This window comes from Phacochoerus africanus, chromosome 9 (assembly GCF_016906955.1).
Source record: "Phacochoerus africanus isolate WHEZ1 chromosome 9, ROS_Pafr_v1, whole genome shotgun sequence".
NCBI lineage: Eukaryota > Metazoa > Chordata > Mammalia > Artiodactyla > Suidae > Phacochoerus > Phacochoerus africanus.
Window position 1 is genome coordinate 57638831 of NC_062552.1, and position 21407 is coordinate 57660237.

General features: G+C 51.8%; 1 protein-coding gene across 7 annotated transcripts in view; it reads left to right on the forward strand.

Moving 5' to 3' along the window:
• TMEM266 (transmembrane protein 266) overlaps positions 1 to 21407 on the forward strand; it is a 130821-nt gene that overhangs the window by 67200 nt on the left and 42214 nt on the right. For 2 of the 7 annotated variants that reach the window (XM_047794668.1, XM_047794669.1), the window contains exons 4-6: positions 5161 to 5533; positions 7137 to 7185; positions 10240 to 10313. In XM_047794668.1, coding sequence (XP_047650624.1) covers positions 5161 to 5533; positions 7137 to 7185; positions 10240 to 10313 — 496 coding nt within the window. Of the gene's footprint in view, positions 1 to 5160; positions 5534 to 7136; positions 7292 to 7638; positions 7744 to 10239; positions 10314 to 21407 lie in introns of those variants that run through there. The other 5 variants (XM_047794673.1, XM_047794671.1, XM_047794670.1 and 2 more) reach the window with 5 other exon arrangements.

Sequence of the window (21407 nt, forward strand, 5' to 3'; positions counted from 1 at the left end):
ATCCAGGCCACAGGTGTCCAGCAGCACAGAACTGGAGCATCTCGGGGCCTGGAGGGGCCTCAGACTGCCCAGTCTCGGGGTTTAAACTTGGCTCCCATGTGTCCTTAAAACACCTGTCACTGAGATTCAGGGGGTCCTTGCACCCCCTGGAATGTTATGCACAGTGCTGTGGTTTTGTGCATTTTTCAGGCGTGGGGCCATCGTTTCACTCTGGTCTAGCAGTGCCTCCTAAGGTCAGAGTTGGGGCAGGGTAGGGAGACCCAGTGAGTGGCCCAACTTTAGGAAGGCTTCAGCTGCAGCCCCTTTCTTTGGGGACTTGATGGATGAAAATCTCAACATAGGACTGATAGGGCCACTTGGTCTGACTCCCTACAGGGAAGTAGGCTCTTCTGTGACCTTCCACCTCCTCCGGGATGCCATGACTGTGCCTGTGAGTACCTTTTTAGACAATTTGGGGGTCTCCATAATCCCCGTACCCTAGCCACCACCCCCTCCCCACATCATGCATCCTCCCAGCCACGCTGAGGATTTCCAGGGTGGGAGAAACCAGACCCCACAGGAGCAAACACAGCCCCTGCCATCCTGGCTCTGCACAGTTCTGCTCTGCCCTTCAGAACGGGGCTGTTTCAGCGCCAGGCTTGGGAATGCTGCCTGATGGAGCAGTGACCTGGAGCCACCTCCTTCTGGGCTGGCCACTCACGTGGCCTGACCTCATATGGAGGATCCATGAAAAACTTGCCGGAGTTCATGTTAATATGAACTAAAAGTTATTCTCTCAAATGTTTATTTATCAAGACACCTAAGTATATTAAGCAGAAGCAGGAAGGGCACCCAGCCTCCCCTCCCACTCCAGGGTTTTTATGGGGCCTAAGGAGTGACTGGTGGACCCTCACAGTAGAACACTCGCCTGCCTGCCAGGAGATGCCATCTGGTTGTTGGTATTTTCAGACTTTGGCAGCCCAAACCGGCCTCCTGGAGCTGTCCGCGCTCTGTCGCTGCACCGATAGGAAATTGAGAGACACCTGCCCTCTGGTGGTGTTTCTGGGGATTACACCACCCTGAGAACCCGCTCTAGGCTTTGATGGGCTGCAGGCTGGAGATACAGGAAAAGTATCTTCTCTAAAGAGTCAATGCTGATTTCCCTTTTGGCCCATTAAACTCCTTTAGTCATTATTTAACTACTCCGGGATATTTTGAAGCTGGAAAGATTCTATTTTTCTGTTAAAACACAGCCTCCCAGGAATGTCTGAGTCATTCGAATTTCAGAGGAAATTTTATTAGCAGCTTGGGATTTCCAAACACTGGGGCAGCCAGAAAGTCTGCTGCTTCAGTCCAGCCTCTGTCCTGGAGCCTTGGGGTCCATGATCCTGCTCGTCAAGAATCTGGAGGCCCAGAGCCTGGTTGGACTTTGGCTTCATCCTGAGGCCTGGACTAAGGAAGCCCTCGACACCCGCAGCACACAGTTGCAGTCTCAGTGAGCGTCACTGCCACCTTCTGACTCCGGTCTGCTGCTTCACCATTTCCTTGGGGGTGGGTCCTGTGCCCCTGCTCCAGGGACTGACTGGGGACCCGCTTGCCTTTGCTGCACCCGAACTCCCTTTGCCATGCCCTGCCCACCTCCTGAGTTACCGGTTACCTCTAACTAAATCCAAAGCAGTGGGTGGCTGTCACCCAAATCAGCCGGGATCTCATTGAAATGCAGACGCGTATTCAGTGGGTATGGGAAGGCTCAAGATTCTGCATGTCTAACAAGCTCCCAGGTGATGCTAATGCTGCTGGTCCACAGATGCCCCTCTCTGAGCATCAAGGACCAACGATGGTGGTTTTCAGTCTCAGCTGAACATTAGAATTACCTAAGGACATCAAAAAATACTAAGGCCTGGGTCCCACCCTAGAGGTTGCAGTTTAAGTGGTTGAGTGTGTGGCCCAGGCACTGGTGGTGGTGTTGTTTTCTTTTTAGTTCCACACCCACAGCATATGGAAGTTCCCAGGCTAGGGGCTGAATCAGAGCTACAGCTGCCGGCCTACACCACGGCCACGGCAACGCCAGATCTGAGCTACCTCTGTGACTTACACCACAGCTCATAGCATTACTGGATCCCTAACACACTGAGCAAGGCCAGGGATGGAACCCACATCCTCATGGATACTCATTGGGTTCATTACTGCTGAGCCACAACGGCACTGCGTTTTTTAAAAAGCTTTCTTGGTGGTCCTCAGATCAGCCAGGGTTGAGAACCACTTACCTGGGTGCAGATTGTATTCCCCCTGCCCCAGGGTAGCTTTCCCTCACCAACTACTCCATCCCTGGGTAACATCCATTCTTTGACGGACAGGTGGTTTCCTTCCAACTGCTTCATTTGAGTCTACCTCTGTGTATATTGCTTTGGGGCCCTGGGGCTCATATAGAACATGTGCAAATTGCACTCCTTGAACTTGTACAAAAAGTGGGTTGCAGGAAGTCATCCCCAGATTGTCACGATTAAGGGGCCAGTTGTTGAAGGCAGAGAGGACCACGGGGCTGGGAGCAGAGGACCGGGGCAGTGGGCCCAAGCTCCACTTTGAGGCTGCCTTAGGGTTCTCTGGGAGCTATGCCAGTTGCCCCAAGGGCTATGGGAACGTCTGCAGTATCTCCCCAGGTGGGCTGGGTAAGCTGCTGCAGCGCTGAAAGGGAAGCCCGCCCGCCTCCCCCCAGCCCCGCTCCTGGCTCCTGCCCTTCTGCTGTTTATTGTGCTGGAGATTCTTAGGGGGCTGCATAGACTCTCACCACAAACAGTTCCTGTTTTTGTGTACATCTCAACCTCACCCTCAGATACCCGCAGGCCTGGCTCCCTCCAACCCTTGCACACATGGTACTTTCTGCCCTGACCATCTCATTTAAAATGTCCCCCCCCTCATGCCCCGTTTGTCCCCACAATACCCAGCATCTTTAACACGCCGTCTCATTTCCTAATCTGTTATGTTTATTGTTTCACCCACTGGAATGTCAGCTGCCCAAGAGACAGTACCCTTTTGGATCACAATGTGACACAGCACCTAAGCTGTGTGGCATTCCCTCGAATTCCAGACCTTCCCCTCCTGGTTTCCGAGTCCTGCCACCTGCCCGGGCCCTCCCTGGCTGCTCCCAAGGCCAGGCCAGTGGGGGCCAGGCCAGTGTGGGCGGCTTCAGGCGCAGGCGACTGCAGGCGCTGCCCTGCAGTTCTTCACCGCAGGTCCCCACTTTGCACCGACTGCTTCCTAGTAACCAGCCCCAGGCTTGCTTAGGAAGTTTTTCTAACCAAACAGGAAAATAAAAAGCCACATCTTGGGAGTTCCCATCATGGCTCAGCAGTTTATGAACCTGACTAGTGTTCACAAGGACAAGGGTTCGATTCCTGGCTTCTCTCAGTGGGTTAAGTATCCTGCATTGCTGTGGCTGCGGTGTAGGTCGGCAGCTGCAGCTCTGATGCAAGCCCTAGCCTGGGAACTTCCATCTGCCAGGGTGTGGCCCTAAAAAAAAAAAAAGGCAACATCTTAACATTTGAAGCAGCAGCATAAAATGTATTTTCCCTCCCTTGGGGGCAGACCAAGCCTAGAGTTTCCAGTTTCTAGAGTAAGCCTGCTACTTGAAAAAAACAAATGGTTTGTTTCATCCCCTTCTCGCTGTGGGACCTTCCTCTTGGGGTGAAGGCCCCCATTCTAAGGGGCGCACCCTCACTCTGGGATGCATGGGCACAGAGATGAGCAGGTGGCCCCACTCCTCCCCTGAATGTGCATAGGAGTCTTCCTCTGGCTGCTGGGCAGGCGTCAGCCCTGGCCTTTTTACTTATCACTGTAGAAGGTGCTTGCCTCAGATTTCAGGAGACAGGGACTCTGCCTCAGTTTAGGGGCCACAGATGATTGGCCTGGATTTTAGAGAGGATGTGGGATTGGAGCTGGGTCTCCTTGGGGACCTGGCAGTGCCTGCAGCCACAGGGAGGAGGTAGCAGGAGAGTAGGAGGCAAGCACGAAACTTCCAGAGGAAGTGCTGAGGCAGCTGGAGGCTGGGCGCCAACTGGGGTGAGAGGCATGGAAGATTAAAATAGGGCCAAGCAGAACGGGGCGGGCCTGTCACGTTGTGGGAAAAGAAGGAGGGGTGGCACTCACAGGATGGATCAGGAGGAGAGGAGGTCAGCCAAGCCGTCATGGCCAAAAGTATCTGAAAATTCAAGGGGTCTTTCCTGCGCAAAAGCAATACCCAGCTGATAGCACCTGTGGATGGAGACCCTGGGCATCTCCAGGTGGGGCACAGCTGTCCCTCTGAACTCGGCCACCCTAGTCCTTCTGTCCTGGCCTGCTGGACAGACACAGTCAGCCCTCCCACCTGGGCACCTCTTGGGCCCCTTCCTTTCACGACACTGGCTTCTCACCTATATCCCAGGGTTCCCATGCATTCCTCTGACCAAATCACAGCCACCCTCACCAGGCCCCCTGCCGACCCCTCTGCTCTGAGTTTAGGGCTGTCAGTTTTATCAAATAAGACTACAAGACACCCAGTTAAATTTGAATTTCAGATAAACACTTTCTAGTATAAGTCTATCCCACACAGTGTTTGGGATATACTTATACCAGAAAATGAATTCATTGTTTATCAGAGATTTAATTGGCTGTCCTGTATTTTCTCAGGTAACCCTGCTAAGCTCCGCATGGTGTCAGTTTGGGGTTTACCCCATAGCGCATTGCTTGCGGGCAGCCCTCATGAACCTACGGGAACATGGAAAGAAGAGATTTTGCAACAGGCTTTGAAACCCACACGCAGTGGGTGAGGCAGGCATTCCTCAGTGGCCCTCAGTCTGCCCTCCACTCACCTTTATCCCTCTGTCTTCTGCTTGTCTCTCAGTGAGAACCCTCTCCTCTGCCTGGCTGCTCTCCTCACCCCCTGCCCCAGTCTAGGCCATCTGGGGGTCACATCAGTCCCCCTCCACCTGTCCAAAATGCCTTCCTCCTCTTACCCCATCACTTGCCTTCTTCCTCTTGCCCCCTAAAAGGTTGAAATTCCCTCTCCCCTCTTCCTGGGACCAGCTCCCGAGCCTGGGGGTTGAACCCCCAGTCTCCTATTCCCACAGAGCCGAGGATACCTGTCATTTTCATAGGTTTTGGAAAACATCCAGAAAGATTCAGATAATCCAAATGTCCTGCCAGGTTTCTGGAAGAGCCATGCGCTTTGTCCCACCTTCCAGCAGCTGGGGCCTCCTTCAAGCTTCCCCCGGATGGACTGTGCGGAAGAAATCTCCTTGAAGCGTCCACATTGTTCCTTCAGGGAGAAGCAAGTACCTCAAGGCAGAGCTCCTCTTCCAGCAACATCCTTGGGGGTGGGGATCAACCCCTTTGCAGGAGGCTCCAGCCAATTGCTTGCTCCGGACAGGAAGGACAGGAAGTGGTGGCTGAGTCTTTGGGCCATCAGATAATTTATCACCATCACCGTTGTCACTGTCGTCACCGCCACCACCATTGTCATCCTCACCATCACCACCACCATCACCACCATCACCATCCGCCACATGGTGCTTTGCAGGTCAGATTTATTTTCTCATTTAACTTTCAATAACCCTGGAGGTTCAGGAGTTTTACAAACAGGGAGGCTGAGGCCCAGAGTGTCTTTGACATGGTCTCGGGAGCCTGAAGCCCAGCCAGAAGGGAGGCCTCCTCCGCTAGCGCTGTATCTTGTGCTCTAGGGCACCTAATTCTTCCTCATCAAGGCAGGCAGGTGGGTCCGGCTCGCACATTACCTACCAAGGCAGGGGGGCTCGACTTCAGCCTCCCCATGCTCCCTCAGAGGCACTCTCTTTTCACCAGGATGTTGTGTTCCTGAAGGGAGCGGGTCAGATGCCCTGAGAGCCCCCCAGTTCTGAGATGCCGTGCCTCCTCCCCGCTCCCAAACCTGCTCAGGGAAGCTTCTGTCCACGTGGCCTCATGTCTATGTATGAACATTCACCATCATCTAGTCAAGGGTTTCCCAAAAGATGCTCTATAAATCCCTAGTCCCTCCACATGCCACGTGACAAAAGCATGCCAAGGGCCAGTGAGTTTGGGAAACCCTGATACTGTAAATTCCTTTTAGAGCACAGCAATGCGTAATAGCACATCATGACACTCAGATGGCCTGCAGAGAAAAACATCCATTTAACTTTGACCCAGATTTTCCAAAACTTCCCCAGCCATGGAAACTTTTTATTGAGTAATAGCCATTCACATCCTGTGGAACTAGCATTTCTTAACAACCTTTGAGAAACAGGGATCTGGTTGAAATCTTTCCTTTATGTAGCTAAAAAGATGGAAATTTCACTTATTCATTCATTGAGCATTTATTAGAGGTTGACTGAGGGTCTCCTAAACTCAGAGCCTGCACTGTGTTCTGAGATCACACAAAAGTATCGTTAAATGTATAGTCATAATAATAAGTCACACAGCACTTACCACATCCCAGGCTCTCCAATAACTTGTATGATCTTCCGTCTTTACAACAAGCCTCTAAGATTTGGGTTTCACAAAGATTTTAAAGATGAGGAGGAGTTCCCTGCTGGCTCAGTGGATTGAGGATACGGCACTGTCACTGCTGTGGTGTAGGTTCGATCCCTGGCCTGGGAACTTCCTCATGCTGCAAGCGCAGCCAAAAAAAAAAAAAAAAGGTAAAATAAGGATGAGGAGTTCCTGTCGTGGCTCAGTGGTTAACAAACCCGACCGGTAACCTTAAGGTTGTGGGTTCGATTCCTGGCCTCACTCAGGGGATTAAGGATCCGGCGTTGCCGTGAGGTCGAAGACGCGGCTTGGATCTGGCGTTGCTGTGGCTGTGGTGTAGGCCAGCAGCTGTAGCTCCAACTAGATGCCTAGCCTGGGAACTTCCACATGCCAAGGGTGCGGCCCTAAAAAGACAAAAAATAAAAAATAAAATAAGGATAAGAGGAAAGAACACAGATGCTTTGAGCTGCCCAGATCAGCCTGTAAACCCAGCTTCATCTCTTAATGAAATGTTTCTACTCTGATCCTACCCAGTGGCCACTTGAAGGAAGCTGTTTCACGGGGCGGGGGAGGTGTGACAAGGGTGGGTTTGAGAGCAGGGCAGTGGCGGGGACCTTGCCCCCCTCTCAGTGCCTCCTCTCTAACTTTTGTCCCCACAGGTCCACCTGGCTGAAGCCGTGCTGTGGGAAGAGAGCAGCCGTGTGGCAGGTATTTTTGCTCAGTGCGAGTGTCAACAGTTTCCTGGTAGCCTGTGTAATATTGGTGGTGATTCTCCTGACTCTGGAACTTCTAATAGATATAAAGCTTCTCCAGTGTGAGTAGCAAGAGAGATACCTATGCAAATACCTATGATGTCAATATTCCATGTGCATCCATCAGGGGTCCCCAACCAGCAGTGTGACCTGCCCCCAGCCCGATGGCACTGCCCACCCCTGGCCCCACGGCTCGTGCGGGTCGCCACAGGGAGGAAAGCCTCTGGTGGCTTCTCTCTCTGTCACCCCCAGCATCGGGGTGCCCCCCACACCCAGTGTGGCCTCTTTGCTCCCCCTCCCCAGCAGTCTGTGATCAGAAACTGATGAGATCAAAAATGTTGGGGACCCCTGTATGCACCTTTTTTTTTTTTTATTGTTCCCATTTGGAATTTTCCAGGTTGGAATTTTCTGTAGCTTAAAGAGAGTTCCCATGTGTGGAGACATCTCACCTTGTCATAACTAATAATGACAGCAGCCACAGTGACGATAGGATTCCTTGTATTTTTATCTAGCTGTAAGTTGGCGGTGCTGTTTATCTGTTACATGATCATTTTGAAAGCACTTCTCCATATGTTTGATCCTAGAGCAACCCTGTGATAGGCAAGACTGAATCCCCTTTTATAGACAAGGGAATTCAGATTTGGAGAAGTGAGACTCCCTAGGTAAGAGGTAGTAGCACTGGGACTTCAAGCCATCAGGCCAGTTCTCTCTCCCATCCTGGTCCTTTTGGTGTTCATCCTAGTTTATGGTCCCAGGAGTCTGATGTACATGGCAACCAATGGCTTGTCTGCTCCCTCTTCTGTCCTTCTTCATGTCTCTTCTGTCCAGCACAGTGGGCTTCCTGTCCACCCACCTCGTAGACCCATTTGGTGCACCGGGAGGGGAGGGCCAAGAGTCTTGACTCCTAGCTTTGGCTGAGTGAGTGGAGAGGTCCCCTGTCCAGAAGATGGTTCATTCAATGCAAATAAAAAAAAGAAATGAAATTGGTGCCCACCCTACCCCCTCCTCCTTTCCTGCCTTTGGCAAAATCCAGGACTAGAGATCCGGCCATCCCCAGACCCATTCAGTCATCCTGGACTTGTTTTCTCAAATGCCCCCAGATCCTATACGGGACCTTCGGTATTCAGGGTCTGTCAAAGCTCCAGCCAAGTCCCACTGGCCTTCCCTAGTCTCTGAGCGAGGATGGCGGGGAGCCCAGGATTGCTTTTGTCTGATAAGCCTCGTTGGCTTTTGTACAGCTGGTGGCCCCTTGGTTCCAATCAAAGTACCTTCCAGCAGAATGTGACCACACTAGTTTTACACTCAACCTGTCTTCAATTAAACCATGTTGTATACTTTCCCTCCCGCTCATCCCTACGTCTGCTTTTTATGAGATCTGACCATAACAGAGTCTTTCTTTCCCTGTTGTGGGTTATACTCAGGGCCCTCGGCCACTCAGGCTGTGACACAGCATTGAGAGGAACTGAGAACCTGGCCGGCACTGGAATTTTGCTTAAAATTAAGTATCCAGGAGATTGATTTTGGTGGGAGATCCAATAGCAGCTCATAAAAGGCATCTTAACTTCCATAAAACGCACAATCAGAGATTTATTGCTCTTCTAAAGCAAACCGTAAAAAAAGGCGCAGGAATTCATTTGAGAAATAATGGAGAGAGATTTTATGTCTCCAGAATCATCTGGAGGTCTTTTCAGAGTCACACAGGCCCCAGCCTCCCGGTTCCCACCAGTACTCATGTGACTCAGGATGGAAAGAATCCACGGCGTGTCGGGGCTTGCCTACCAAGGCTCATCTGGACCCAAAGCCAGGGACCCCAAAGTCTCCCCCCTGGAAGCTGGCATTGCAGCCTCCTTCCCCCAAACACGCTCCAGGACCTTGTTTCCACCCACCCCTGGGGCTGCTCACCTCAGAGCTCCGGGGAGGCGGTGGGTTCTTCTCTCTGGGTCAGCCCACCCCACCGATGGCTTTGGGCCTTTTCGCTTGGCCCCCAGGGGATCTGAGCTGCAAGCTGAGCAGGCCTGGCCAGAGCCCTGGAGAGAAGCAGCCCTGGCTAGGCTAGCATGTTCTCAGCTTTCCTGCATCTTGTCTGCAGCCCCTGCATCCACAGCCAGCGGATGGCCTACCAGTATCCCTTTCAGGCTGGCCCCTGGGGTTGGGGGGGTACTCCTCTCCCACCCACTCTCCATCTAAGCCTGCCTGACCCTTGCCCGGGGCCCCAGTGCCCTACTTTTGACCTCGCTCCTTGATAAACTATGCTCTGCTATGGCTCAGAGTTTAGTCAGGGCTGCCGAATGATAAAAGGACCTGCCAGAGGTGGTGCCTTAATGCCACAGATTGCCTGGTGGAGGGTGGGGTGGGAGCTCTCAGTGGCTGACGGCTCCCCCCCGCTCACACTCTGGAGTTCAGAAGCCTAGCAGACCCCAGCTGCTTGCTCTGCCACTTGCAGGAGGCTGACATGCCCTGCCCCACCCCTGGCTCCCTCTTCTGGTCTTGATCCTTCTCCCCCTAACACCCTGGCAGATATTACCATCTCAGCCACTCAGAGTTTTCAGAATGCAAAATCCAAGTAAGCCCACCTTAGGTCCCACTAACAGTGCACGGTGCTTTGGAGGTAAATTGCGGAGGGGATTTAGCCCTGACCTAAGCTGCCTCCCCAGGTCCGAGAGCCCTGGATGTCTTCAGAAGTCCCCCTCTGGAGGGCTCCTTGCTGGGAGGATGGCTGTGGCACGAAGCCCAGCTTGGTTGATGGGGCTGAGCGGGGCCTCTGAGAGGCAGCCTGTCGGGAGACAGAGGCCACCCCTCAGAAGGAGCAAGACAGAGCATCCCAGGACCCCCACCTCCTCCATCACAGACACCCCTTAAAGCCGCCCTGATGGTCTCTGGCCCAGCTGCATATAGATCTAAATGCTCATTTCCTGGGCCCCCAGAGGCCTGCCTCCACACCGTGAAGCCCCCTCTACCAATGCACCTAATTCCTTGCGCCTGAAATTGGCTCCTGTTATTGTGCTTGCAGTTTCCAGTGCATTCCAGTTTGCTGGCGTGATACACTGGATCAGTCTGGTCATTCTCTCCGTGTTCTTCTCAGAGGTAGGTGGAGACTTGGGCCCGGTGACCATCTCTTTTGGGCGCCTCCTATCGCGGGGAGACAAAGCTTTATCCTCTAAACATTTTCTGGTGTCAGGCCCTCTGCCAGCCCTCGAAACTGCAAAGAGGGAGACACCATACAGGGAGCTGAGTCCTGTGCTGGGAGATGATGCAGGGAGGCTGGGCCTTGGCAGGTGACCCAGAGGGTGAGCAGGTGTTGTCCAGGGAAGGAGTAGATGGTGATATTGGTGAAGGAGAGGCTAGGTGGGTTGAGGGAGAGGGAAAGGTTCAGGAGGCAGATGCTGGGCCGAAGCTCAGGGGGCCTGGAGGTGGGGAGACTGGGGTCTAAGTGGCCGTGGTCCCGGAGACACAGGTAACCTGCCCCTTGGGGCTGAGGCATGTGAAGGGCAGAAAGGATGGAGTCACAGGGCTGGGCAGTGGACCTGACCCAGTTCCTTTTTTGCCTTTTTGCCGTTTCTTGGGCCACTCCCATGCATATGGAGGTTCCCAGGCTAGGGGTCGAATCGGAGCTGTAGCCACCGGCCTACACCAGAGCCACAGCAACGTGGGATCTGAGCAGTGTCTGCGACCTACACCACAGCTCACGGCAACACTGGATCCTTAACCCACTGAGCAAGGCCAGGGATTGAACCCGCAACCTCATGGTTCCCAGTCAGATTCGTTAACCACTGAGCCACGACGGGAACTTCTTGACCCAGTTCTTTAGGGGGTATAGAGTTAGGCCAGGCCGAGCTGTGCTCCCTCTGTGGGAGCAAGGGAACACTTGTCTGGGGTCAGGAAGCATGGATGCTCTTCACTGTTGCTGGACTCAGCGGATGAAGCCCAAGTTCATCTCCCTGTGTGTGAGGTAGGAGGGGAAAAAGCCCCTGGAGGCTCATGGGCACTGGGTTGGAGCGGGAGCGGATAGCTCTGGGGGCGGGGTCTGAAGTGTGTGGGAACCAGGATCTTGACACACTTCCTCCAATGTGACACCAATGAGGGATGCATCCTCTGAGCAGCCCCCGGCCTGTCACAGTGACACCCTGGCCTGCATTTCAGGGGCCTTGACGTAGGGCTGCTCCTGGCAGGGTCTCCGGGGGAAGCCGAGAAGCCCAGGCTGGATCCCGTGAGCAGGGGCAGGTCTCTGAAGGACAGGGGAGCTTTATGTGGAAATCCTGCTCTTCCTAACAGAAGACCAGCCCAAGTCAGCTGGCCACTGTCCCTCTCCCTCCCTGTGTCACAGGTCCCAATTAGCCCATGTAGGGCCCTAGTGGGGCCTCACAGCGAGGTCAGCAAGCTTGGGGAGAAAGCCAGAAAGGAGGAAAGCCCAGAGCCTGTGGGGGAGGCGCAGACCGTGCACACATGCATGCACACACGCAGCTCACACCAGCACAGGGGACAATCCCCCGGAGGCAGAGGGGGTCTGAGTCCCAGGGCACAGCAGGGCCATGAAGGGAGGAAGGATGCTCTGGGAGAACAGAGATGCAGGCAGAGGTTCGGAGAAGACCTTGTGATCAGGGAGCCCGAGGAGTCAGGCCCCAGGGTGCTCCTGTAGGCCTGCTCCGACCCCGTCTCATGGCACGTGCTCTCTCTCTCAGACTCAGCAGAGGCCTGGGCCTCAGGCCCAGAGTTCTGAATCCTGAGTCTGGGTGTGGAGTGCAGTGGGGCTGGGCAGCAGCACTTCAGGCACGGAACGTTCTCTTCCCAGGCCTCTTCCGTGCAGCCCACGGATTTGGCAGGCGAGCCCAGGCCCAAGGCTCCGACTATGGGAGCAGATCCCAGCACTGCCCGCCTGGGAAGTGTCCCAACCCCGCTCGCTGAGGTCATTGCTTCCCAAATAGTGCCTGCTCCCCAGCCCACTGCCCCTCAGAGGGTCCTGCCCTCCCTGGCCCCCTTGTCTCCACTCACCAGGACATTCCCTCACACGCACACACATACACATACACACACACACACACACACACACACACACACACACTCACGGAGGCCGTGGCCAGATGTCTCCTTGATGCAAACCTTGGAAAATGTGCCATGTGTCTGTGACTGCCAACAAAAATGTTTAATCAGTTGCTGCGGTTCTTCCATCTATCCCTCCCCTTGCGTTTTATTGCCTTGGCAGAATTTATTACCCAGCGCTAATTTGGCATTCCCTTCCTGTCACTGCCGGAGACGAGCCACCTGAAACAGACAAGCCCCTGTGCAGAGAAATCGTGGCCTCAGACGTCCCCCCCGCCCCCCACCACCCAACACACACACACACACACACACACAGAGCTGTGGAAGGGGCTGGGCCTCCCAAGGCTCAGTGGGGAGAGTGGGGGCTGGGGGAGCATGACTGAGGCCTCGGACCTTGTCAGAGACAGCGGGGGGGGGGGGGGGGGAGAAACAGGAGTAACAGAGGAGTGACAGAGGGGTCCTGGGGATTAACAGAGGAGATGCCCCCACTTCTCCAGCATACCCAGCCTAGCGTGAGCAGAGGGGCTGGTACACAGTGTTCTCAGGAGAGGCAGCCCAGCTAGGCTGCCAGGGCTCCTAGAATCTGAAGAGGCTGAAAGAGTCCCATGGAGGCCCCCACCCCCACTTCCCAGAGGGCTGGAAATGTGTGTGGGTGTTTGTGCTTCTCCCAATGATCCGGGCAGCTCTAGCGGGAAGGGCCAGGGGAGCCAAGCATCCCTCAGCCATGGGGCAGGTCTGCATATTCGCCTGCTGAAAATGCCAGCAGTGTCTCTTTGAAACCATAGGGACCAGGAAGGTAGCCCAGTGTCACTCAGTTTCCACCCAAACTGGTCCCAGGGCTCTGGACTTGTCATCTGGTCTGTCCCCACTGCATCCCTTGTGGCCCAGATGCCCGCAGGGGGGTGAGCGAACCAAGGATCAGGGAAGGACCTGGGCCAGGAACTGAGAAAGAAAAAGCCAGACCCTGCAATGCCTCTGACCGTAAACCCAGCATGACGGGCACACCCTCCTCATCTATGGGGAAGCCACTGCCCCCACTTCGGGGCTGGCCCTTCTTTCTCAGTGGAATGCCCAGGGACATGGCTGTGGGCTGAGGGCGGGGGTCGGGGGGCGGCGAGGGGACAGTCTCAGGCAAGTTCTCAGAAGGTCTGACCCAAAGAACTGCAGACGCCCTGCAGCCTTTCACCTCGTCCTGAGAGATAGCCCACCCTTGTCTCAACTGAGCTTTGGGACAGCCACCAAACCAGGGGGGACATTTTGAGAGTTGGGAAGCGGAAGCCTCGGGACGAGCAGCATGCTGCTGGGGCTACAGGAACACAGACGGGGTGCGTGCTGCACTAGTCTGTCCTTGCCCATCCCAGGGCTCGGCTCCAGGGAAAGCAGCTCTAGGCCCGAAGAAGAGAAGCTTGGGGCTGGTTTAGGCTCAGGTTGAGCACATCTGTTCCAACAGGCCGAGCTGTTCAGCCGCAAGGCAGGTGTTTCTCAAACACCTGAGAGTAGGCGCCCCCACAGTCAAGCCCCAAAGGGGCCCTGGAGGGGCCTGAGGTAGAAGTGGGTGCCCAGGAGGTCAGGCAGGGTCCCCCCGCTTCTGTGGGGCCCTGCAGCATTGGGCGGAGCCTATGGAATCCAGACAGAGAATTGTGGGGCCAGTGTTTCCAGAGTGCCACCCCACCCTTGGCTGAGACCAGGCCCGGCGGCCACTTGCCACCGTGGAGGCCAGCTGCCTCTCTTCCCAAGACTGCGTGAGGCCTTAGGGCCTGGCCAGGCCTTAGGGCCACCCTGCAGCAGGGCCATAGTGCAGACCATGGGCTGTTGGTCCTGCCCCCTACTTGGGGCAGAGATGCAGAGTCTTAGGTCTTTTCCTGCAAGAGGAGAAGGCTGGCCTTCTAGAGCCTCAGCAACTGCTGCTTCTTCCTCCTCCTATTTATTAGGACGATGATGCTCTTGAGGTGAAATTTACATAACGGGACCCTTTTAAAGCATTCCACTCAGTGGCACTCAGCACACACACACAATGTTGTACAGCCATCACCCCTTCCTAGTTCCAAAGGATGTTCATGACCCCCAAGAGGAGACCCTGTCCTCATTAAAGAGCCACTCCCTATCCGCCTTTCCCCCAGCCACTGCCCATCACTCATCTGCTGTTTCTATGGTCTTTACTCTTCTGGATATTTCATGTAAGTGGAATCATACGATACATGACCTTTCGTGTCTGGCTCTTTTCACATAACGTGTTTTCAAGTTCATCCACACTGTGGCGTGGATCCGTGCCTCATGCCTTTTTATGTCTGACTCCTGTTCCATTGTATGGATAAACCACATTGCTTGTATCTACCTGTCGGTTGATCAGAGTTTCCCTTAACTTGGGCTTTTAGGGCCACCTCCTTCCCCCTGGCACTGCCTCTCGGGGTTGGCCCGAGCTGTGCTGGCTCTCGAAGGAGCCTGGCCTGCTGGCTTACCTGCGCCATGAGCCAAGTGAGAGCCACTGCCAAACCAAACTGAGCCAGGGCCTCTTCTCTCCACATCAGCAACCACCCCAAGATTCTGGACCTGTGAGGGGTCCCTCTCCTGCCTGTTGCTTTCTGCCAGGGGGTGCTGGCAAGCCTCAGTCAGCAGACGGAAGGAAGGCAGGAGGGTTGGTCTGTGTCTCTACCCTCTCAGAGTTGAGGATACATTCGCTTCACCTCAGGGTCTGAGGAGAATTTGACAGAAGGAAGCCAGTTTGGCTACTGAGTTGCTGTGTGGCCTTGGACAAGTCACTGCCCCTCTCTGTGCCTCAGCTTCCCCTCACCTCAACATGAGGGAATAGGACCTGTCTTAGGCGTTGTCTTCTTGACCCTGTGGGGTGCGGGGGTGGGGATCGAGCCACTGCTGGGTACATAGGAGAGAGATGTTATTGGCTGTCTCGCTCTCTGAGTTCCAGGGAGGTCGGAGCAATCAGGGTGCATGGACAGCGCAGGCTGTCCTTTGACTTCTCACCTCCTGTGTCCCAACTCTCAAAAAGTCCCATCCATGCCGTGAATAATGGTGACCCCACCCTTCACAGGACAAGGCCAATAGGATCATGAACGTGCCTTGAAAAGGGCAAGAGGAAGAAATGAGAAGGCTCGGTAAGGGCAGAGGACCCATCAAAGGATCAGACTTGATTTTAGAAGCTCTGGTCCTGCCACCTCCACCCCATGCCAGCGCCCTGCCCCTGTCAAGCTGGCCATGGAGCAAGCCTGTTTTTCTGCCACCACCAGGACCCCTTTGTCCTGGAACACCTCAGCCAGGCCTCCCGGGTGCTGTTGTAAAGAAAACAAAAGGCCCACTGTGCCAGGCCACGTAGACGGCAAAGGGGGTTCAACTCCCAGTGGTTATTGGGACAGTTTCCTGGAAGACAGCGTCAAGTGTCTAGTGTTTGTGTGTTTGTTTGTTTTGCCATGCCTGTGGCATGTGGAAGTTCTTGGGCCAGGGATGGAACCTGTGCCACAGCAGGGACCTGAGATGCTGCAGTGACAATGCTGGATCCTTCACCCACTGCGCAAGGGAATGCCCAAATGTCTAGTTTTTTTTGCATGTGTATCATACGTTTTCCAGTAGATACAAGTGTCCTAGGGTAATGGCACCTCTCCAGTTTACACAAAGGCGCCACACCAGCTAGAGGTGGCCCTGTCACCTGCCAAGGCCCCTCTGAGACCTTCCCTTTCTTTAAGGCTCGGCGGCCCCCTTACCCCACCCCCTCAAGCAGCCTGCATGACCCTCCCCTGCTCTGAACTTCCTAGCACATTGTTTGTTTACTTCCTTAGGCACAAGTTTTGTCCCTAGCTGTGAGCAGGAACAGAAGCCTTACTACAGGCACACCTCATTTCACTGCACTTTGCTTCATTGTACTTTGCAAATATTGTGTTTTTTACAAATTGAAGGTCCATGGCAACTCTGCCTTGAGCAAGTCTTTCGGCACCAGTTCTCCAACAGCTTTGGCTCATTTCTTGTCACTGTGTTATATTTTGGTAATTCCCACACTGCTTCAAACTTTTTCATTTTTATGATATTTGTCATGGTGATCAGTGATCTTTGATGTCACGATTGTAATCATTTTGGGGCGCCATGCACCGCACCCATATAAGAGGGCAAACAATCGATATATGCTGTGTGTGCTCTGGCTGCTCCTCCCACCGGCTGTTCCCCCCACCCCCTTCTCAGCCTCTCTATTCCTTGAGATGTGATGTTGAAGTCAGGCCAGGTAATAACCCTGCAATGGCATCCAAGTGGTCAAGTGAAAGGAAGAGTCGCACATTGCTCCCTTTAAATCAAAATCTGGAAATGATTAAGCTCCATGAGGAAGGCATGTCAGAAGCAGAGAGAGACCAAAACCTAGTCCTCTTGCACCAAATAGTCAAGTTGTGAATGCAGAGGAAAAGCTCTTGAAGAAAACCAAACGCACTGCTCCAGTGAGCACATGAGTAATAAGAAAAGGAAACAGCCTTATTGGTGATTTAGAGAAAGTTATAGTGGTCTAGATAGAAGATCCAAGCATCCACAACATTTCCTTAAGCCAAAGCCTGATCTAGAGCGAGGCCCTAATTCTAGAAGGCTGAGAGAGGTGAGGAAGCTGCAGAAGAAGAGTTAGAAGCTAGAGGTTGGTTCCTGAGGTTTAAGGAAAGAAGCCGTCTCTGAACATCAAACTGCAAGGTGAGGCAGCCAGAGCCAAGGTAGAAGCTGCAGCAAGTTATCCAGAAAATCTAGCTAAGATCACTCATGGAAGTGGCTACACTAAACAGCAGATCTCCGCTGTAGATAAAAGAACCTCCTGTTGGAAAAAGATGCCATCTAGGACTTTCATAGCTAGAGACGAGAAGTCAATGCCTGGCTTCCATGCCTCAAAGGACAGGCTGACTCTCTTGTTAGGGGCTAATGCAGCTGAGGACATTAAGCTGAAGCCAACTCATTGGCCATTCTGGAAATCCTAGGGCCCTTAAGATTTATGCTAAATCTGTTCTGCCTGTGCTCTAAAAATGGAACAATAAGGAATGGATGCTAGCACATCTGTTTACAGTATGGCTTACTGAATATTTAAGCCCACTGCTGAGACCTATAGCTGGGGAAAAAAAGATTTCTTTCTAAATATCGCTGTTCATCAACAATGCTCCCAGTCACCCTAGAGATCTGATGGAGATGGACAAGGAGAGTCATGTTGTTTTCACGCGTGTTGATGGGACATTCATTCTGCAGCCCACAAATCAAGGAGTAATTTTGACTTTGCTGTCTTATTCTTTAAGAAAAATATTTTGTAAGGCTATATCTGCCTCAGATGATTCCTCTGATGGATTCAGGCAGAGTAAGTTGAAAACCTTCTGGAAAGGATTCACTATTCTAGATGCCATTAAGACCATTCCTGATTTCATGAGAAGAGATCAGAACACAAACATTCGCGGGAGTTTTAAGAAGTTGATACCATCTCTCATGAATGACTTTGAGGAATTCAACACTTGAGTGGAAAAAAAATAACTGCAGATGTGGGGGAAATAGCAAGAGAACTAAAATTAGAAGTGGAACATGAAGATGAAACTGAATTACTGCAACCTCACGATGAAACTTTAACAGATGAGGAGTTGCTTCTTATGGATGAGAAAACTAAGTGGTTTGTTGACATAGAATCTACTCCTGGTGAAGATGGAATGAAGTTTGTTAAACCAACAGCAAAGCGTTTATAACATTATACCAACTTTGTTGACAAAGCAGTGGCAAGTTTTGAGGTAATTGACTCCAATCTTTAAAATGTTTCTTTATGGAGTTCCCATCATGGCGCAGTGGTTAACGAATCCGACTAGGAACCATGAGGTTGCGGGTTCGGTCCCTGCCCTTGCTCAGTGGGTTGACGATCCGGCATTGCCATGAGCTGTGGTGTAGGTTGCAGACACGGCTCGGATCCCGCGTTGCTGTGGCTGTGGGGTAGGCTGGCAGCTACAGCTCCGATTAGACCCCTAGCCTGGGAACCTCCATATGCCGCGGCAGCGGCCCAAGGGGTAGCAAAAAAAGACAAAAACAAAAACAAACAAACAAAAAAAATGTTTCTTTAAAGTATAGTTGAGGAGTTCCCCTTGTGGTGCAGTGGAAATGAATCCAACTAGTAACCATGAGATTGCGGGTTCGATCCCCAGCCTCGATCAGTGGGTTAAGGATCTGGCATTGCTATGGCTCTGGCGTAGGCCCACAGCTGTAGCTCCAATTCAGCCCCTAGCCTGGGAACCTCCATGTGCCACGAGTGCAGCCCTAAAAAGCAAAAAAAGCAGAAAATAAAAATATAGTTGATTTACAATGTTCCTTCAATTTCTGCCGTACAGCAAAGTGACCCAGTCAGACATATATATATATATATATATATATATATATATATATATATATATATATTCTTTTTTTTCATATTATGTTCCATCATGTTCTATCCCAAGAAATTGGACATAGTTCCCTGTGCTGTGCAGTAGGACCTCATTACCTATCCATTCTAAATGTAATAGTTTGCATGTACCAACCCCAAACTTCCCATCCATCCCACTACCTCCCACCTCCCCCCTGCCAAACACAAGTCTGCTCTCCACGTCCTTGATTTGCTTCTGCTTTGTAGATAGGATCTTTTATGCCATATATTAGATTCCACGATCCCTATCAAATTACCAATGACATTCTTCACAGAACTTGTATGGAAAACCAAAAGACCCCCAAATAGCCAAAGCAATATTGAAAAGAAAAAATGGAGCTGGAGGAATCAGACTTCCTGACTTAGAACTATACTACAAAGCTACAGTCATCAAAATAGCACGGTACTGTCATAGATCAATGGAATAGGATAGAAAGCCCAGAAATAAACCCAAGCACCTATAGTCAACTAATCTATGACAGAGGAGGCAAGAATGTACAATGAAGGAAGGATAGTCTTTTCAGTAAGTGGTGCTGGGAAAACTGGACAGCTACACATGAAAGAATGAAATTAGAACATTCTCTAACACCATACACAAAAATAAACTCAAAATGGATTAAAGGCCTAAATGTAATTGACTTCAGTTTTGAAGGAATGGTAAATGCTATCATCAAACAGCACTGCCTGCTGCAGAGAAATCATTTGTGAAAGAAAGAGTGAGTGCAAGCAGTGAAACTTTATGGTTGCTTTATTTTAAGAAATTGCTCTAGCAATCCCCACCCAATCAGTCAGCAGCCTTCAACAGTGAGATGAGACTTTCCACAGTGGAGAGACTACAAGGCACCCAAGGCTCAGATGGTTAGCATTTTTGAGCAATAAAGTATTTTTTTAACCAAGGTATATACATTGTTTTAGATGTAATGCTAGTGCACACTTAATAGACTACACTATAATGTAAACACACTTTTATACACACTGGAAATCAAAAAATTCATGTGACTTGCTTTAATTTGATATTGGCTTTATTGAGGTGGTCTGGTCCTGAACGTGCAGCATCTCTGAGGTGAGCCTGTATATTCTTCTGTCTTCCCTGATCCCCTGGCAGAGGGCTGGGCATCTGATACCCACCAACAAAAAGTGTGAGTAAATTAAGCATGTGAGAAATTATTCTTCAAAATATTGCTTCCACTTCCTCATTTGCCATGACCTTGACAATGATCTCAGGGAGCATAAAAGTTGGATATAGAGATGAAATTTCTAAACAGGTTGGAAGGTACAGCTTTAGACAGTATCAAGCTCACCATCAGTCTGCAAGCACAGGCCAGGGGACCAACTCACTGGGCTACTGGGCAAGGACTGAAAACCTTGGCAGGGGGTTGAGCTGTGCAACATAACTTTTAAGGTCCTCTCTCCAGCTCTGTGATTCTAGAAATAATCCCAGGCCCAGAAGTTTCCACCTATACCACATTCTCAGCAACAGCTGATCCAGGCAAGTGGGAAGAGCTGAGCTATGACTTCTACCTCCTGGAGGGGACCTAAGGGGAAGAAGCATGTCCTCGCTGACGCTTGGCCACAGAAGCAGACCAAGACCTCACACGGAGCCACGTGGGTGACGTTCAGAAGGAGCTGGGAGGCCACCTCACAGACCATCCCAAGTTTGGGTCCCTGGTGACCTCTCAGTGTAAAAGCCCAAGGCTCCATCTGACCACCCTGCTTTGTGTTTACAAGGATAAAGCTGCCCAGTGCAGAAAATTAAGAAAATACAGACAAGGCAAAATAAGAAAACACAAATCACCCATATGCTCAGCACTCACAGGTGACCACTGTTCACTTGGGTTATGTCCATTGAGCCTTTTTCCTTAAGAAAAATGGGGTCCTCTTGGACCTGATATTCTGGAACCTGCTTTTCCTTTTGTCTATTAATATTTCAACCATGTCTTTTTATGTTTTTTTTTTTTTATCTTTTTGCCTTTTTTGGGGCTGCTCCCTCGGCATATGGAGGTTCCCAGGCTAGGGGTCGAATCGGAGCTGTAGCCACTGGCCTATGCCAGAGCCAGAGCGACGCGGGATCCAAGCCACGTCTGCAACCTACACCACAGCTCATGGCAACACGGGATCCTTAACCCACTGAGCAAGGCCAGGGATGGAACCCACAACCTCATGGTTCCTAGTCAGATTCGTTAACCACTGCGCCACAACGGGAACTCCCATGTCTTTTCATGTCATTTTACACACTTTTACAGCCACATTTGGGGGATTCTACCTAGTTTTTTTAATTTTTAATTTTTAAAAATTTCGACCATTTAAATTTTTTTAAATGGTCAAAAGCTGTCAAAAATGTAGTGAGTCATTTAATGTTCCCACCACACTGCTTTGCCCAATCTCCTCCCATTTTTACCAGCTGCAGCCATGGTATGGCTGTCCCTAGTTTAACCCTCATCTTGGACTTTTAGGATTTCTCCCAGTTCTCTGCTGTTATAAACAGCACCAGCCCTGAACACTCACCCCATCTCAGTGTCCCCCAACTTGGGTTTAAAAGCAGCTTACTGGAAGAAGGAAGAAAAGTGGTTCTCGGACAGACTTACAGGCGTTCCTGCAGCTTCTGGCCCACAGCCATCTTTCTGCACGTCCTTAGGGAAGCAGGGACTCTTGAGCCCCTGCAACCCCACCTCCTTCTCCTCTCCTGCCCCAAGTGCTCACTTCCACCCTCACCTGGTGCCATTTCCAGGTGCTTCCAGTTG